This window comes from Cyprinus carpio, chromosome A17 (assembly GCF_018340385.1).
Source record: "Cyprinus carpio isolate SPL01 chromosome A17, ASM1834038v1, whole genome shotgun sequence".
Lineage (NCBI taxonomy): Eukaryota > Metazoa > Chordata > Actinopteri > Cypriniformes > Cyprinidae > Cyprinus > Cyprinus carpio.
The window spans coordinates 8,922,682-8,940,715 of NC_056588.1; the positions used below are offsets into that span (position 1 = coordinate 8,922,682).

Sequence of the window (18,034 nt, forward strand, 5' to 3'; positions counted from 1 at the left end):
CAGAAAACACTGATGTTCACATGCAAATCACCCTGCCTTTTTAAATTTAAATCTGTCCTCACTGTTGACTCTCACATTTATTGTTTCCAAATGCATATTTACACATGTACACACACAGCAGGGATACACTCAACATGCAAACAAAACCTGAGCCCACATACACTGCATATGGGATTACTAAAGAGGAAGTGACCTTTATTAGAGGTCAAATGAACAAACGGAAAGTGAGGAGGAGAGAAAGTACATGTTGATAGAGGTGTTGAAAGGACTTCCGCTGATCTGGCATAGCCAGAGCCTTCACATACTCCAAACCACAAACAACATACTCATGCACACACTCAATACACAAATATACACCAACCACAAAGGCTGTTCAATGATCAGAGGTATTTGTAAACACATTTAGACCTTGAACTGCCTTGTGACAGAAACTGCCTGGCAAGAGGAATCTAGTTGAGCCGAAAAAAGATAAACACCACTGATTTAGAGACTAATGAATTAGTTCCGGGCATGACAGCATTTACTCAGTATAAATGTAGAATGTTTGGGGGAGGTACACAAGTTTATTCTGGAACACTTCACAGTAATATTATGTAAGAACACCTGCTGTGAAGAGCCTTTACAAATCACACACACACAAACATACATGCTAGGACAGCGCTACAAGGCTGGAAATTACCAGTGCAGAGTCTCCCTGTCCAGTGTCTTTCAGATCATTTTAAGCTGCAGGCATTGAGAAAATAATTCATCAAGCCAATTAACACATATCTCAATCAAATTATCTTGTTTCAGTGACCCTGAAGCAGGATTTTCAGTAGCTTCAGCACAGTTTCTTATTTTCAGGTATAACCAAATGTCAATGTGCTGTAAAATGTCTTTTATAAATTAACACAATTATGTCAACTGTGATTAAAATATGATTACAAATTACAGTAAGTATAAAAACTTGTTCTGAATAATATTCTGACCATTTTCTTGACTTTTGTACTTTTAAGATTTATTTAAAAAATAAAGTGTTCAAGTGTTTCTTTCAATGCGACTTATTATAGAGAAATAGAGAATATATCTTGAAATTTGAAAATATTTTTTCTTACTCCTTTGGCAGAGTTTTCTTGTTTCAAGCATAAAATGCTTTAAAAAATAAAATTTTAGCTTAAAATTTTTAGCAAGCATAACATTTTTGTTTAATTAATGCTTATGAGGACAAAAATGTTAATGGGGTAAGGAAAACTTTTTTTTCTTGTTTTCAGAATGTGTAAATATTTTCCAGTAAAAAAAGACAAAATAAAAGATTTTTTTTTTTTTTTTTTTTAGGGAACGGCTTTCGACATCCTGACATGACAGACTATTATTTAGAACAAGACCTTAAAGGCAGAAAAAAGCAACTGCTAAATGCATAAATTAGATAAAATGAGTAATTACAGCACAATTTTTGTAATTTGTACAACCACGTAAAACATCTGTAGGAAAAAAAAACATCATGCTGATTATTTGTGGCTAAGGCTAATAAATATAAATTAATTTTTCACAAAATTTAAATGTCATATTACACATAACACATATTTTCTTATTTTAAGGGTGTTAAAATATTTACCAAACTCAGCTGTGGGGTGAATGCCACAGGATATTTCTGAATATTTTTTTCGCTTCCGATTTAATAGGAAATAGCGGTAGAGAGATTACACATCACATCTCATGTTGTTTAACCCAGATGCTATTTAATAAGACCGCTGCCATAATGAGGGCACATTATATCACATAAACGCAAGCACAAGAAACTGCATGTGCATGTGGGGGTGGAGAGAGAGTGGGTGCCATAATATGCCCATTATAATCAGCTATAGCTGATCATTTCTGCTCAATGTGTACTCTCATTTGTGCAAAACTGTGTCCAAATGTGAGAGGAGACTTAAAGCCAACGAGGCCACGCTTGCTCAAGGTCACTCTAAAAAAAACGTTCATCCTCATTTGAAGGGAATCAAGACTCATCAACTGTCCTTCACACAGTCACGCCAACTATCACCCAGGATCCTCACCAGGGGAGACCACCAATCACAGGGAAAGAAAAAAGGCAGAGTGATTGAGAAAGAGACAAGTGTACGATTGCTGAAGAAATGTTCAGAGAGGAAATCCCCATGGCAACGCCAGGAAACCACATGCTTTCACCATGGCAACAAAGCCTGGGTATAGGAATGCTAGAGAGTCTGTTGAGTGAAGGGAGAGAGAAAATGGATAATATTCAACACAGAATATTAAGATATCATACAAGCAAACAACATTTTATAAACAGTTTAATATAAATGTTTTAACCTGACATAATCAGAGCTTTATAATAAGCCAGTTTTTATTATCAGTGTTTTTCTCCATCTAAATGCATTCATTTACTGCAGTAGTAAATCTCACATATGAAGGTCATGTGAAACATGAAATCTAGGTGAGGGAATCCTCTTTGGTCCTGAATTTGTCCTATATATGACACATACACACTCACACATACAGTCACTCAGACACACAACAGCCCTCCCTTGCCCCAAGATCTCAGTGTCCTAAAAACTATTTGTAGCATTTGCCCACTCCTCTGTCTCTAGTTCAGTACCCCATTCTCAAACCCCTTCATCATGACCTCTTTTTTTTTATCAGCACACCTTTCTTTCAAAAACACACTCATGTAAACACACACACACACACACACATCCTGTCTCTCGCTCTCACACAGACACACAAGGTTCATCTTCCTCCCTGAAGGCTCCTGCTGAGTATATGGCTTAGAGGCACGAGTCTCTCACAGCTGGACTGGAAAGACAGTGTCTGTGTGTGTGCTTCAATGTCTCTGTCTCTCTCACAGACATCTGATGTATCGACAGACAAAAAAAGTAGCAATAATGTGTGTTACACGGCTCTCTGGAACAGGGTTATTATAGTTAACTAAAACCATTAAAAAAAACACTTGTGTTAACTGGAATAAAACAAACATTAGCTGAAATAAAATACATTTTAAAATATAAAAAAATAAATAAATTGAAAATCATAAAATGAAAACTTATTTTATCTCAGCATTTTTTTTGTTTAACTTGCTGTAATAAAGTACTAAAATTTAAATAAGTTAAAAACAAAAATTAATTTAAAAAAATGACAAAACCACACACACAAAAAACTAAAATTAAAATAAAAAAAATAAAAAAACATTTCAAAATAATAACAAAAACTACAATAGTATCTAAATGAGACACAATGTACAATGACCACTAAAATGCATCACTGACCATATAGTCCTACACAGTATTACTGTCTGTTCTATCACTCTTATAATAAAATAATTTAAACTCAAATCAATATTTAACGGCCATTTATTATTTATTTGTTAAGTAGCCATGTAATAAGAGGGATGATGGTCATTATCATAAAATAAAACTCAACAGGGTGCTAAAAACCTGGACTAAAACAGTACCTTATCATATAGAATGGTAGCATTGTATAAGAGTAATGACAACAACACACACCATGAATTTGAGTCCTTCCATTCCACAATGTGTTTGTTCCTTCAGCCAATCAGGGCGCCTCAAATGTGCATCTTAAGAATTTGCCACTAATCACTTCTTTAATTAAAGTGTCTACCCCTGAGGATTTGGGTTTGAATTGGGATTTTATCCCTGGGACTAGGCCTCCTATATCTCTCTGTAATTAGACAGCCTAGTTATGCTTCATTGGCCTTTTGAGAGCATGTTTTCAAATAGTTCTTTTGAGGAGTTGAATAAAAAACAGACTTCACTTTGTGACTGAATATCAAAATTTTCTGTGGAGACAATGGGGTAGCACACCTACTGAATACAGCAGTCCAACTGGGACGCCACGTGGTGAAACAGAGTATTGCGTTACCTTTCTCTGTATATTTATTGATATATTTATTTTCGCTTTTTTACATTTCTTTGTATATTTATGTATTTATTTATTTCTAATTTTGTCAAGTTTGGCATTCCAAAAAAGCCCACACACAAACCAAACATGTTTGCTACATACAACATAATTATACTTACTGTATTTGTCATGCATTGGAAAGTTTGTGGAATTAAAACACTTACAAGACTGTAGCACTGAACATCATGAAGTGTCTTTTTCAGTAGTGTCTTTAAAGACAACCTATAAAGTGAAACGAGAACATTAGTTCTACCCGTGATTCTGTAGCCATAAACACAGTGGGAAAATTTGTTAAATTAACAAACCGCGCACGCGCACTCACACTCGGACAGACGCCATGCTCCCGCTCCTAACCGCCCTACCATCCGATTGGCTAGTTTGAAGTCCACCGAGAACTCCGATTGGCTGCTTTTGAATTACGTGTACGCGGCCAGTTTGAATCAAGGAACTCGCAGTTCATTGAGGTACACAACATCCGCAAGCTCTTTCTGTTCTCGAAGAGCTTCGTCCAGATATCGACGGAAAATAGCAGAGTTTGGTTATTCATCCAGATTTGTTATAGTTATAGAGAAGGTGAGTTTTAATATATAAAAAAATGAGTGACTGTTACCAGTTTTGATTCTGATCGCTGAACGTTTTAAATTTGCTCAGGCCTCACTGAGTCATTTAACGTTAACTTCAGCGTGCAATTTATACTGTAATCTTAATTTAATAATAATCCTTTGATTAGCATGATTTACAAATATAGGTCCTGTATAAAAACAGATCGCTGTATGTATCGCGTTTTCCACGTTTCTGTCGTGTCTTGATTTAAAGTGGTCACACTGGTTGATTTGCAAAACATGGATATAAAAATGTGACTGTTTTTATAAGCACATACTTATGAATCATCAGAAATTTCTTGGTATTTTATAATGTTTGTGATGTCAAGACTAAAGGTCAGAAAGGTCAGTCTTTTATTCCTCGTGAGTATGTGTATTTATATAGCACAACTTATATTAGATAGTATGTTCAAAACAAATCTGAGCAAGTGTATTTAAAAGAAGTTTGTTTCACACATCTAGATTGTTGATGACACTTTCTTTTTTTTAACAGTATCATTCAGTATGTTTAAGCTGTCATAAATTAACTTTTTTTTTTTTTTCGATCTTTTGTTTTTCTTCAAAGTGTTGAGAAAATGGATGACTATCTGAAGATAGAGAAAATTGGTGAAGGTAAGTTGAATCTTTCTTTGTGTAGTCAGCTGACTAGTGTTGTCACCTGGCCTCAATGTGTCCCTCTTAGAGTTCCCTTCAGGCAAAATATGAGAGTCCCTGTTGGATTTTTTTTCTGTAGATGTCTGCTGGAAAGCCGTGTGTGTGTCTGCTCCTTAGGTACATATGGTGTGGTTTATAAGGGACGGAATAAAACTACTGGACAGGTGGTTGCTATGAAGAAGATCCGCCTGGAGAGTGAGGAGGAGGGGGTTCCCAGCACTGCTGTCAGAGAGATCTCCCTCCTCAAGGAGCTCCAGCACCCCAACGTTGTACGGTAAGAGACTGAGAGTTTTCATGACATCATTATGATAATCTACATAAAACAGAACCAAAACCCTTAAGTTGTACAACTTAGAATTACTTACTGCAAAAGATTGTTGATGAATATGTATATATAGTGACATTTCATCATTTTTTCTGCTTCATCATGAGTTTCGTTTTATCATTCATGATGAGTTCAACTTAACGCTTTATAAATCAAGTTGTCCTAATCAACAAAATGACTGCTGTGTATACACTACTGTTCAAAACCTTATGTCTTTTTTTTATGGTAAGACGTCTCATATGCACACCAGGTGCTGCATTCATTTGTTAAAATGTAGGAAAAACATTAGTATTGTGAGACTTACAATTGTTTCACAGCTAGAAATAACTTTTCTATTTTACTATATTTTAAGATTTAAATGTAACAAACAGCTGCTTTGGAAAATGATGGTTTCCAGTTTCACTGCTGCTTTATGTATGGACTCAACTCTGTATTTTTCCTCTGTTCCCTTTTTACAGCCTGCTGGATGTATTGATGCAGGAGTCAAAGTTATACCTGGTGTTTGAGTTTCTGTCCATGGATCTGAAGAAGTATTTGGACTCCATCCCATCAGGCCAGTTCATGGAGCCCATGCTGGTTAAGGTGCATTAAATAGTGTACAATGTTAAAACATACAACTTCAGTTTAGCTTATTTGATTAATAAATGGTGCAGAATTTTAAAATATTTTTCCTTTATTTACGTCACATCGTTTTTTATTATTATTTTAAAAAGTCATTATTTAAATCTTATTTTAAATTCCTTTTTTTCCAGCGTAGATCTTTGAAACCTTTGTAGTGATGTCTGCTTTCATAATACAGTATCGTTTGAAGGGTTTTTTTTTGTTATGAAATTAATACACTTGTTCAGCAAAGATGCAATAAAATGATATCAAAGACTTTTATAACATTACAGAGTTTTGTTTCAAATACTGTATATTTTATTTTAAACTTTCTATTCATCAAAGAAAAATTGCATCACGGTTTTCACATAAATATTAAGCGGCACAACTATTTTCAACATTGATAAAAATAAGAAATGTTTCTTGAGTACCAAATCAGCATATTAGAAAGATTTCTAAAGCATCATGTTACACTGACGACTGAAATGCAATAATATTTCACAATACTACCGTTTTACTGACTTTTTACAGTTTTACTTTGGTAAGCATAAGAGACTAATTTTAAAAATATTTAAAAGTCTCACCAATCTTAAACTTTTAAATGGTAGTGTAAATTCAACACTAGTCAGATAAGTTTTCATGCTTCAAAATCTATAAACTCTACTACTTTCCCTAATGTTTTGTTTTGATTTATGTTTGGATTGTACAGTAGGACCCAAGTATAGAGTCTGTCCCTGGAAGTAACTGTAACTGTCTGTGTGTGCGTCCTCTCTGTAGAGTTACCTGTATCAGATCCTTGAGGGGATTCTGTTCTGCCACTGTCGCAGGGTTCTGCATCGTGACCTAAAGCCCCAGAACCTGCTGATTGATAATAAAGGTGTGATTAAGCTGGCAGACTTTGGGCTGGCACGTGCCTTTGGAGTCCCAGTCAGAGTATACACACATGAGGTACATGACAGCAAATTCTCCTTTCTCAAAGAGTTCTGTAATCAATCAGGCTGGTGTGCTTATTCTCACTGTGTGATTGCAAAGGTGGTCACTCTGTGGTACAGAGCTCCAGAAGTCTTGCTGGGGGCCTCACGTTATTCCACACCTGTAGACGTCTGGAGTATTGGTACCATCTTTGCTGAACTTGCTACCAAGAAACCGCTCTTCCATGGAGACTCAGAAATAGACCAGCTCTTCAGGATCTTCAGGTATACAGACTTCTGGAACAACTTTGATATTGTTACATCCTAAGACTTTCACAGAATAATGTAAGTGTTAAATGGACAGTTAGGGCTGGGCTAATGCTAACAAAGTGAATTTATAGTGTATGTGCAGTTGTCAGCTGGAAATGCATTTTATTGTGATGCTTGTAGTTGCATCTTTCCATTTAAAATCTTAGGGTTGGCTTTCTACACAAGATAGTGCTTACAGTTGTCAGAAGGACAGTATTAAAGGTTTTTTTTTTTTTTTTTTTTTTTTTTTTTTTTTTTTTTTTTTTAAATGTATTGGTATCACTTGACAATTCGATATCTGTATTATTATTATTATTATTATTATTATTATTATTATTATTATTATATATATGTATATATATTACCCCATATATATATTAAAATAACTGTTTTCTATGTCAGTGTATCTTCTGTGATGGTAAATCTGAAATTACTCTAGTCATCAATGTCACATGATCTTTCCGAAATAATTCTAATTTGGTGATATGCTGATTTGAAATAGAAATATTTTGTAACATTATAAATGTTATTCTCACTTTTAAACAATATAATGGGTCCTTTTTTTTTTTTCGAATTTAAAACATATTCCGCATCAGTCAGAATATTAATAAAAGTCATCCCAAGATAAAGTGTTCTGCTACAATAGTGTGAAAGATGCTACAACCAGCTACGTGCATACAAATGATTTTCTGTGCTTCATTTATAATTAGGACTCTAGGAACCCCTAACAATGAGGTCTGGCCAGATGTTGAGTCGCTGCCAGATTATAAGAATACCTTCCCAAAGTGGAAATCTGGGAATCTGGCCAACACTGTGAAAAACCTGGACAAGAACGGCATCGACCTGCTCATGGTAAAAGGGCTTCCTAACATGCTGATGTCCTACTTATCTGTTTGGGTTTGTCTCCCTTTCTCTCCTCACATATTTATTTTTGTTGTCTCTTTTGTTTAGAAAATGCTGATTTATGACCCTCCTAAGCGGATCTCAGCACGGCAAGCAATGACACATCCATATTTTGACGATTTAGACAAAAGCACTCTTCCAGCCAGTAACCTCAAGATATAGACTTTTGATCTAAAGCAATGTAAGCTCAGTCTTTCAATAAGCAATAATTTTTGTTAATTTGTTTATTGGGTGGTTTTCTACTTTTGTGTTGTCTGTTTTTGTATGTCTTTTTCCTATCCTGTTTTATGTTAGATAAAACGCCCGTTTGTAAATAAAACGTATATTTTTTTGTGGACCTGAAGTGGCATATTACAAAAATAACTGTTCATAATAAAGAGCACTTTGTAGGATCCCATCATGGACTGATGTCTTCTGTTTTAGTGTACATTAATACATTGTATTATTTCTACATCACTTGCTCACCAGTGGATCCTCTGCAGTGAATGGGTGCCACCAGAATGAGGACAAAATCGCAAGTAATCGATACGACAGTCCATCAATTAACGTTTTGTAAAGTGGAAAGCTGTGTGTTTGTAAAAAGCAAATCTATCATTAAGGCATTTTAACTCTAAACTCTCATTTCTGGACAAAATACTAGTCCATAATCCATAATAACACATCTTCAGGTAAATAATTCCACCCTCCATTTTCCTTTCACATCAAAATCCAATGTGTTTAGAACTGTTTCTGCTTGTATACCGTGCTTGATGTGAGCCTATTTCTCTCCTAAATGGCTTTTTCACTTGAGAAAGCAGTATTATGGATAAAGGACTTATATTTTAGCCAGAAGCAACATTTTTAAGTTAAAATGCCTTAGTGGTGTATTTTCTTATCTCAAACATGCAGTTTATAAGATGTTAATTGATGGACTGGTGTCTGACGGCACCCATTCACTTCAGAGGATTAATTGGTGAGCAAGCAATGAGGAAAATTATGCTTAATTTTTTGTTTTGATGAAGAAACAAACTCTTCTATATCTTAATTGGATGACTTCAGGGTGATTTTAATTTTTTGGTAAAATATTCTTTTAATGTAAAAAAATGTATCTGTTCATGCATTTCATGGGGAATTGAACCCATAACCATGGTGCTAGTAGCACCATGTTGTACTTTTACAATTTTATTGAAAAATTGTTTTGATTTAAATTTGATTGATTGAATGTCCATAAAAATTATTTTATAGATGTGGAGGAAGTCCAAATTTTGTTATAAAAGGAGATTATAAAATCTGCTTTTGATATTGCTTAGTATTTTATTTCTATATCTATTTTTTTTTTTTTTTTTTACTTCTCCACTATAGTTTTGTGAGTTAGATCTTTTAAGAAAATCTTGTTTTAATGTAATGAGCTCACTGTTTGATCCTCAGTAATGAATTAGTAATCTCCAGTGCAGTGAAAGGAAGCGTTAGGTTAGACAATAAACACTTGACCCTTTCATTCTCTTTTCAGCATGAAAGCATTCTCTTGCTTTCCATGTTTACCATAGTGTTTGCCAGAAAAATATAAAGGAAATGTCATCCAAGTCATCTGGTACTATTGCCTCATGATTTAATTTTCTTCTCCATGTCTACTCTGTAAACCATTAAATACTATTTCACTGCAGATCACATCATGTTTCATGTCATATTAATGATATTTTTTCTGAAATAGATCATTTATTTGTTTAAACAGTGAATGAGTTAGCTGAATGAATAAGCTTTCTTTACACTCACTCCAAAGATATCTCTCCAAATGTGATTGCACAGCAAGCTCTAAATGACTTTGTGTACATAACCTATCCCTTTTTTGAATAACATAGGACACAAAAACGTCAAGAATAAAAAGAATTCTACACTATTTTAACTAATCAGTTTATTCTTCAAGTATAGACTGTACCATGTTAGGTAATAAAGCCTATTATCATATCTTAATATCAGTAATACTCTGAAACTGATGTATTTGTATATTTATTTTCATTTAAGTCAGTTTTACTAGTATTTGACTTTTCTAAGAGCTCTGCAATATAATGGCTTCACAAAGGGTGCTGTCATGAATATTCAAAAGGTTGAGTGCACACAGCAGGGCACACTACTGTAAACTGCCTTTTCGGTTTACAGCACAAGGAAACGCTTGTGCATTTCAAATTATTAACCCTGTAGGCAGTTTTTGAATAGAAATGCTAGTCTTGTTAAAGGAATAGTTCACCCAAAAATGAAAATTTGCTAAAAAGATTTTTTACCTCCAGGCCATCCAAGATGTAGATGAGTTTGTTTCCTCGTCAGAATAGATTTGGAGAAATTAAGCATTCCATCACTTGATCGGCAATGGATGCTCTAGTCTGCAGTGAAGGGTTAGAATTGAGAGTTCAACCTGCTGTTGAAATCAGCATCGTAATCCAATCAGCTGTTTGGACTCATTTTTACGACCCATTCACTGCAGAGGATCCATGTGTGAGCAAGTGATGGAATGCTAAATTTCTCCAAATCTGTTCAGATATAAGTTTTCAGCAAATGTTCAGTTTTAGATGAACTATTCCTTTAATGCAGAGTACTTGCAGAAATTTAAAAATCAAAGTATGGTTTAAATTTGCATATGTAGTAGGTGAAAATGGCCCTGTTGTCCATTCAAATCTAACTTTTTTGTTGGTATCCTGTTTTATTCTTTTGTGGCTATTTCCTGATTCCTCCACTGGCTAAAAATAGAAAAGGATCTCTGCTTAAATGTTTAATGAAATAATGTGTATTTTCCTGCTTTGGGAATGTGTGTATGTTTCAGGAACAGATGAGGACAGACACAAACACTCAACCCTGTGTTTATACTTTGAAGACATGCAGGAAACTGAGAGATACTGTGTGAATGTAAAGTATGAAAGAAAACAGGATGTGGTGATATATACTGTAGCAATGAAAACCCAAAGGTCAGATAACTAGCAGATCATCCCACATACAAAAACATGGAGAATCCAGATACTGTAGGTAGAAACTAGACATTTATTTCAATAGGTTCACAAGTGGACATAACTACACATGCTGGTTTCAGCTGTGTTAATCTCTAGTTGAAACACATGGTCCTTTGAAAGGATATACTAGGAACTGCTGTAGATCAACTACAGATTCTCTCAATTTACAGGCCAATTACCTCAGCCTGTTCTCAGGTCAGAGTAACTCAAAGAGTCTGATTATCAGAGAGTCATGTATCTGAATGCACACTGCGAGTAATCATGCATGAGCAGACCCCTTTTTAACACATGTACACAGTAGATAAATGTGCATTTGCCTCCTACATTTCATAATACAAAAAAAAACAAGAGTTCTCTTACTGCTTTTGAGCCCGAAAATCTTGCTTCACAACAGTGTCTGGTATACAAACATTGTAAACCATAAAAAATAAAAAAAGTTTAATAAAAGTAATATTTTAAAATAAAATGAATCTACTATATTGGTCCTAGTTTGGTTGTACATAACACATACAAAATACATTTCTAAAACTGTTGTAACCCATAAATGTGTCTTTAAGCAGTATAAGCCAGGGGTTTTCGATGCCACAGACCCCCAAATATGATCATCCTGATGTGAGGGCTCCCATCGTAAAATGTAAAAGCTATATGTTTTTAACATATAAATAATATTATGAAAATATGTAAAAGTGTTTTTTATTATGTTATAAAATAGCACTGTACTCTTAGATGTATTATTTATTTATTTAAATTTATTTTTAAATCAATTTATTTTAATCAGTTTTTTATTTATAAACTTTTCCACTGACCCCGTAGAATTTATTTTATTTCAGCTAGTTGTCAAGGCAACATTTCTCATTTAAAACTGAATTAAAAATGAATAACTAACTACACACACACACACACATATATATATATATATATATATATATATATATATATATATATACATATTCCATAATGCACTATGAAACACCTATTGTAGTTCTTATGTTTTTTTCTGGGTATATATTTAATAATTAAAAAATGACAAAAACACAACAAAATAACCAAAATGATAGTAAATATAAAAACAGAAACTAATTAAAAATATCACTTAATATTCTAAGAGTATCTCATTGATACTAGCACTCCCCTGCTGCCCCCTGGGAGTCTTCAGACCTCGGTTTCAAGCAAACCATCTGGCACAGTTGGACATACAATGAAATGCATTTGTTTTAAAGAAGCTAAATTTTCATTTTAAACATATTTTTTTCCCTTTCTTCATACTGGGGGAGAGGTAGATGATGGTGGTGGTGGTGGTTTAAAGTCTTGACAGATAACTATGATCCTGTAGAGGTTGAGGATGACCACTAGAAAGTTCTTAATAGCAAAAAAGACCAGCATCTGGTGGAACACATCAAAGTATATCATCACAATGAGACGTACCATGAGAAAGGGCCCGTCCTGGATAAACAAACTCTCCACGATATTCCAAATATCTGTACTGTGTCTAAAAAAGACCAAGTTACAACAGCCGTTTCCACCCTCAGGCTCATCTGAGTTCTGTGGCCGGGATGTCACAACTGTTACACATGAAAGAGAGAAATAAAGCAACACAAACACATAGATATGAATATTATAACTCCAATCCAAACAAAACCAATTTGCATGTTACACTAGCAAGTTTAGACAAACTTTTGTTTTTTGTTCTTGCAGAAAATTAGTTTTGGATCATGTTTTAATTGTTTCAATAAAAGGTTAATTTGTAAAAATGTTTGTTTTTAATTGAAGTTGAAGTTGAAGGGTTTACTGGAGTTTAAATAGCGGTGCTCTCTTCAGTTTTGGCAGAGGGCCACTATGACTGTTTTTCGGACTGCAGAGCACTTTGCTCCAAAAACTACAGGAAATCAACGACTCTAAATGTTTATGCCAATCTATTTGTTCTTTGAATGGATGATTCTTTTGTGTTGTGTTTTGTGTTAGTAATATTATTTTATTTGGTTTTTTTTTTATAGAAAACAAAACTAAAGAGTTGTATTTTATTAAACTTTGTATATCATTTTACTATTGAAGCTAGTTATTTTGCCAAAATCAAAAAATAAAACAGCTTCCATAGTTTACAGATCAGTGAGCACTGAGCAGGCTAAATTTGCAGAAGTGAAATCAGTTGAACTTACAGCAAATGGTTGAAAAGATCCAAAAAATCCACCCCTCTCCTCTTCCTATGGGGTTTGGTAATATTTAAATACATGCAGCTGCCAAAGCGCTCATTCCTCAAAGGGAAACATGCATAAAGCATAACGCAACAAAAACACATGCTGTTGTTCTACAAGTGACTAAAGCACTGTTACACTACACTGAGTTGCTTCCAAAACCGCAAGTCTATGTGAGCTCCAAGGGTAAGAAAAATACTTTTGATGGAGCAGGATGAAACATTTACGATATCTGAGCATCAAACTGAAATTTCACAGAACAGCAGCGTCCTCCTTTAGTCACTTAAGGGATCCTGAGCTATTTTATAGGTCATGTTGCTGCTTTTCAAAGCAACATCTTGGACGTTTGATGGTGAGATGTTAAAAAAATGCAAACAGGTGATCACAAACCTGCCAGGTGAAGAGGAAACTGCAACATACTCCATGTCCACACTGCCAAGATTACATACACCAGCTGATGGTTGTTCTCCCTATAACACACAGTGAGGAAAGTGTTATGCAGATTTGCATCAAATAATGCATTAGCATTTATATATGAGTCTTTATGAATTTGAAAATCAAGAGGGTATAATGGCTGGCATAACGGAGCAGATTCTTAGACACATTCTCATGTCTTTTTTCACCAGCCGACACAAACAATCAACTCTGAATATCTGAAGGCCCATTCACAGGAAAGGGGCCATTTGTGTTCACGTGACTACTGATATCACTGACAGGAAAAAACAGAGATCCTGAATGTATTAACAATATGTGACCCTGGACCACAAAACCAGTCTTAAGTCGCTTGGGTATATTTTTAACAATAGCCAAAAAAACATTGTATGGGTCAAAATTATCGTTTTTTCTTTTATGCCAAAAATCATTAGGATAAGTAAAGATCATGTTCTATGAAGATATTTTGTAGATATATCAAAACTTAATTTTTTATTAGTAATATGCATTGATAACAACTTAATTTGGACAACTTTAAAGACGATTTTCTCAGTATTTAGATTTTTATGTACCAGATTCCAGATTTTCAAATAGTTGTATCTCTGCCAAATATTGTCATTTCCTAACAAACATACATAAATGGAAAGCATATGTATTAAGCTTACAGATAATGTATAAATCTCATTTTCGAGAAATTGACCCTTTTTGTCGTCCAGGGTCACATATATGATTGATTCAACTGTATTTTATTTTGAAATGCAAAAAAAGAAAAATAAAGAATAGAAAAAACTGTAATTTCATATTTGCATGTCACCATTTATTACGTTTTAGTGGATGAAATATAAATAAATGAAATAAAAATAAAAACGTCTGACTTTTTAAATACATCCTTAGTCTTTTTCTAAAATGTTTTAGGGATTTTCTGAGAAAATGCCCAGTTTCTCTTTGTCCCTCATAAATATGCCATACAAAAATATTGAATAATGTGGTGTGGTGTGATGATATTTCCTTTGCCAGTAACATTAACCTCACATTTTGAATGTAACGGTTGACATTTAATGGCACAAAACACAATTTGAAAGAGAAATGTCATTGGTTTTTAGTATTTATTATTATGTGAAATTTATTGTGAGTGATGTATAAGAATTATGATTTACTGAATGTCTAGCATTAACAACGTTTCAAATAAAACAATTACTAATAGCTGATCTTTACAGGTACAAAAGGCACCTGACAATGGACCGAAAAATACTCAAATCCATTAATACAGCACTATATTTCTGAAATACACAACATTCATTTTAATAACTTTTTAAATAAATGTTATGAAGTAATTTATTCCTGTGATGGCAAAGTTGAATTTTTAGCAGCCATTACGCCAGTCTTCAGTGTCACATGATCATTTCAATATGCTGATTTGCTGCTCAAGAAACATTTCTTATTATTATCAAAACATTTCTGTGAAAACTGTGATACATTTTTATGATAATTATTTGAAATATTTGTAACATTATAAATGTCTTAATCTGTCACTTTTGATCCATTTTATATGTCCTTGCTGAATAAAACTATAAATTTCTTTTAAATAAAAAAACTTTTGAACAGTAGTGTACATCAACAATAGCATATGAACTGGCATTTACTCAAGCTTTTATTTACTGAATGAGAACAGGAAGTACCCACTTGACATCAGAGAGTGTTTCACTGGTAAATTCAAGAATGTCTGCCGCCGTGCCAACAAAGATGAGTAAAAGCTGAGACAGCTCATCACGCGTCACTCCTCCTAATGGGAGGAGCCACTTTCCAATGATGAGAAGAATAAGCAGAACCTGATGAAGACCAAGGATCCAGTCATTCGGACACACCGAGGTGAGCATGCGCTCCAAGTGCTGAAAAACACAATATTATACAGACAGCTATTTATAAATTGCTGAACACATCACACCACTGACAAGAAATAGGAAAAGTCTCTTTATTCCCTAGAAAGATGATTTGAGGTTCACAATGGCAAGAATAATTTTATGTACCACAAGAATTCAGCACTTTTGCATGTTTTCACGCTGCCCTGTTATGAGTGAACTGCAAGTTTACTTTGGATAAAAGCATCAAAATGGGCAAATTTGCAAGTGAAAGAGAAGGAAAACAAGCTAAGATCAAGTTTTCCTGTTTTCTACCCACAGGAAGCGGGAAATAAGGTCTAAAAATAATAACTCATCACAGGAATAGAGGCAGTAAAAAAAAAGCAGTATAATAAAGATTTCTTGCTAGAACCTTTAAACGCAATGAGTGTCAACTTGCATCTTGGACATTCTCCATGAAACATAACAATGACAACGTTTCAAAGAACCCCCACCAAAACCAGAGCAGAGTGTGATGGGATGGCTGGGTGTACTAGCAAAATATAATGGATATATCATGATTTTCTTCAGTTTAAATCTGAAGTAATGTAATATTTTATTAATCCTAGAGAAAGTCAGAGGAAACAAAAGGCAAGACAAAAGGCTCAATTTCCCATGCTGCATACTGCATTATGAGGAAAATTGTCTGTGTTGTGGAGCACAGGAAATGAATGACATCACAAATTTGTGCATATATATATATAGCAGATGCATCGCAATCAGAGCATTAGTCACTTTTGTACAGCAAAGCACTGATCCACAAATGAAAAACTTAAATATAAACAAATAAACATTACATTTCAAGATTACCTTTAGTGTTTCGTTACCCATAGTGCCGTTTAAAGGCAATATACTTTTGACATTGTCCCAAGAGTCCAGTTTCTTACACTGCCAGACACAAAAAAAAGCACAGAGAATAATTTATTGAGTGGAAAGACAGTGAGAAGGAATATCAGGTTATATATGAGCATAACAGGTCTATACTGACTTCACAAAAACACAAAGAAAAAAGAAAGAAAAACTCTTAGATCTTTGAGTTCAGCTCATGAAAAATGGGTGCAAAAACAAAAATGTTGCGTTTATAATTTTGTTCAGTGTAGAATAATACCTGAGGGTCACTGGCTTTGTTCTCCTGATGATGTAACTCTAGAATCCATATGGATGGAATAATGCTGATGAGGAAGAGCAGGATGGCTGGAGAAAACCTGAAAGAGGACAGAAGATGGTTACATCATTTTACAGAACACACACAAATTCACACACTGAACAATTACTGAGATTATTTTATTTTTTGTATGTTCCTTTTAGGGCCAATCTAAAGCTCACTGCTGGAGACTAGTATTCTTTACACACCATATTTACTGTGTCAGCAGTAACAATAGGTCTAGCAGGATGTTAGTGAGGGGAAGGGAGGGAGAGAGGAATGTTGATAAACTTTTTAGGAAAATTGAATTAAAAATATAAGTGAAACCAGAACAGCTACCACTAAAGAACTCAACTGAAAGCCACATAAACAGAAATTAAGCAAAATATTGAATACAAGTTATTTAGATCAAGAAGAGTGATTCATCCAGCAGAAACTGATCAACAGCAAGATCAGTGAGTCTGTCACTACTGTAAATCGTATATTAATCACTCACCATTTGTAGTCTTTCCCTTTCCTCCGTTTTAAAGTGATGATCATCTCCACGACCAGAGGAAGGTAAAGAATAGTTAGTAACCAGTACATGTTGTCATTTTTCACCGTTTTTACTCTCCATACGCCGATTAGAGAGACCAGAATGAATAACGACCTGGTTATGATCGCGCACACGAATTTAACTAAAATCATGGTAGAGGCAAAGGTGTCCCGGGATTGTGCGGTGGAAAGTGCGCTTGTAGAGTCCCGTTGAGTCCCCAGTTTGTGTTGAATCCTCCCACCAGCGTCAGTGTGAAATCACTTAAGAGGTCAAATGTTTGTTCTGAGGACACAGCTGGAGGAAGTCTAAAAGATCTCAAGATAGTGCTGTTTAAACGTACGTTTATTGTATAACTGGACACTCTTTCTTTACAGTTTGGCAAAACTTTCCCTGCTGAAAAAAAAATCTAAAACAGCTTAAACCAGCCTAAGCTGGTTGGCTGGTCTTAGCTGGTTTAAGATGGAAGTAGCTGGTCTCCCAGCCTGACCAGCTACAGAAGTGGCCCAAACCCCTCTAAAACCAGCCTGCTGACCAGCTGTGAACAGGCTTTTTGCAGCGGGGTTTTTCAGGGTTCTTTCAGTGACAAAGGAAACGTGTGAAACTTTAAGTGACCGGTAGAGGGCTGCATTCACTAAT

General features: G+C 34.6%; 2 protein-coding genes and 1 long non-coding RNA gene across 3 annotated transcripts; 1 reads left to right on the forward strand and 2 right to left on the reverse strand.

The window, feature by feature from the left end:
- Positions 1 to 1,023: 1,023 nt before the first annotated feature.
- On the reverse strand, positions 1,024 to 4,335 carry LOC109108586. Its single transcript, XR_002020900.2, has 3 exons — positions 4,238 to 4,335; positions 4,080 to 4,137; positions 1,024 to 2,204 (listed from the first exon to the last, which is right to left on the reverse strand). It is a non-coding gene; the product is annotated as an uncharacterized LOC109108586 (long non-coding RNA).
- A 14-nt stretch (positions 4,336 to 4,349) lies between these two features.
- On the forward strand, positions 4,350 to 8,616 carry LOC109107870 (cyclin-dependent kinase 1). The gene is made up of 8 exons (XM_042773900.1): positions 4,350 to 4,488; positions 5,083 to 5,129; positions 5,289 to 5,445; positions 5,955 to 6,078; positions 6,874 to 7,044; positions 7,129 to 7,292; positions 8,027 to 8,168; positions 8,268 to 8,616. Exons 2-8 carry the CDS (start codon positions 5,093 to 5,095, stop codon positions 8,379 to 8,381), a joined length of 909 nt encoding a protein of 302 aa, XP_042629834.1. The 5' UTR covers positions 4,350 to 4,488; positions 5,083 to 5,092; the 3' UTR covers positions 8,382 to 8,616.
- Positions 8,617 to 12,214: 3,598 nt separating this feature from the next.
- On the reverse strand, positions 12,215 to 17,909 carry LOC109107872 (transmembrane protein 26-like). Its single transcript, XM_019121033.2, has 6 exons — positions 17,360 to 17,909; positions 16,828 to 16,924; positions 16,530 to 16,607; positions 15,505 to 15,710; positions 13,780 to 13,859; positions 12,215 to 12,759 (listed from the first exon to the last, which is right to left on the reverse strand). The coding sequence occupies exons 1-6, from the start codon at positions 17,548 to 17,550 to the stop codon at positions 12,458 to 12,460; spliced, it is 954 nt and encodes a 317-aa protein (XP_018976578.2). The 5' UTR covers positions 17,551 to 17,909; the 3' UTR covers positions 12,215 to 12,457.
- Between the last annotated feature and the right edge of the window lie 125 nt (positions 17,910 to 18,034).

Bases quoted from the DNA above. Each gene is read 5' to 3' on its own strand.
- LOC109107870 (XM_042773900.1), top strand. From the start codon at position 5,093: ATGGATGACTATCTGAAGATAGAGAAAATTGGTGAAG. The intron at 6,079-6,873 runs GTGCATTAAATA...TCCTCTCTGTAG, and splicing joins TGGAGCCCATGCTGGTTAAG to AGTTACCTGTATCAGATCCT. The intron at 7,045-7,128 runs GTACATGACAGC...GTGATTGCAAAG, and splicing joins TCAGAGTATACACACATGAG to GTGGTCACTCTGTGGTACAG.
- LOC109107872 (XM_019121033.2), bottom strand. From the start codon at position 17,550: ATGATTTTAGTTAAATTCGTGTGCGCGATCATAACCAGGTCGTTATTC. The intron at 16,925-17,359 runs GTGAGTGATTAA...GTCCTCTTTCAG, and splicing joins AAAGGGAAAGACTACAAATG to GTTTTCTCCAGCCATCCTGC. The intron at 13,860-15,504 runs GTGGGTACTTCC...TGTGTGTTATAG, and splicing joins GAAACACTCTCTGATGTCAA to GGAGAACAACCATCAGCTGG.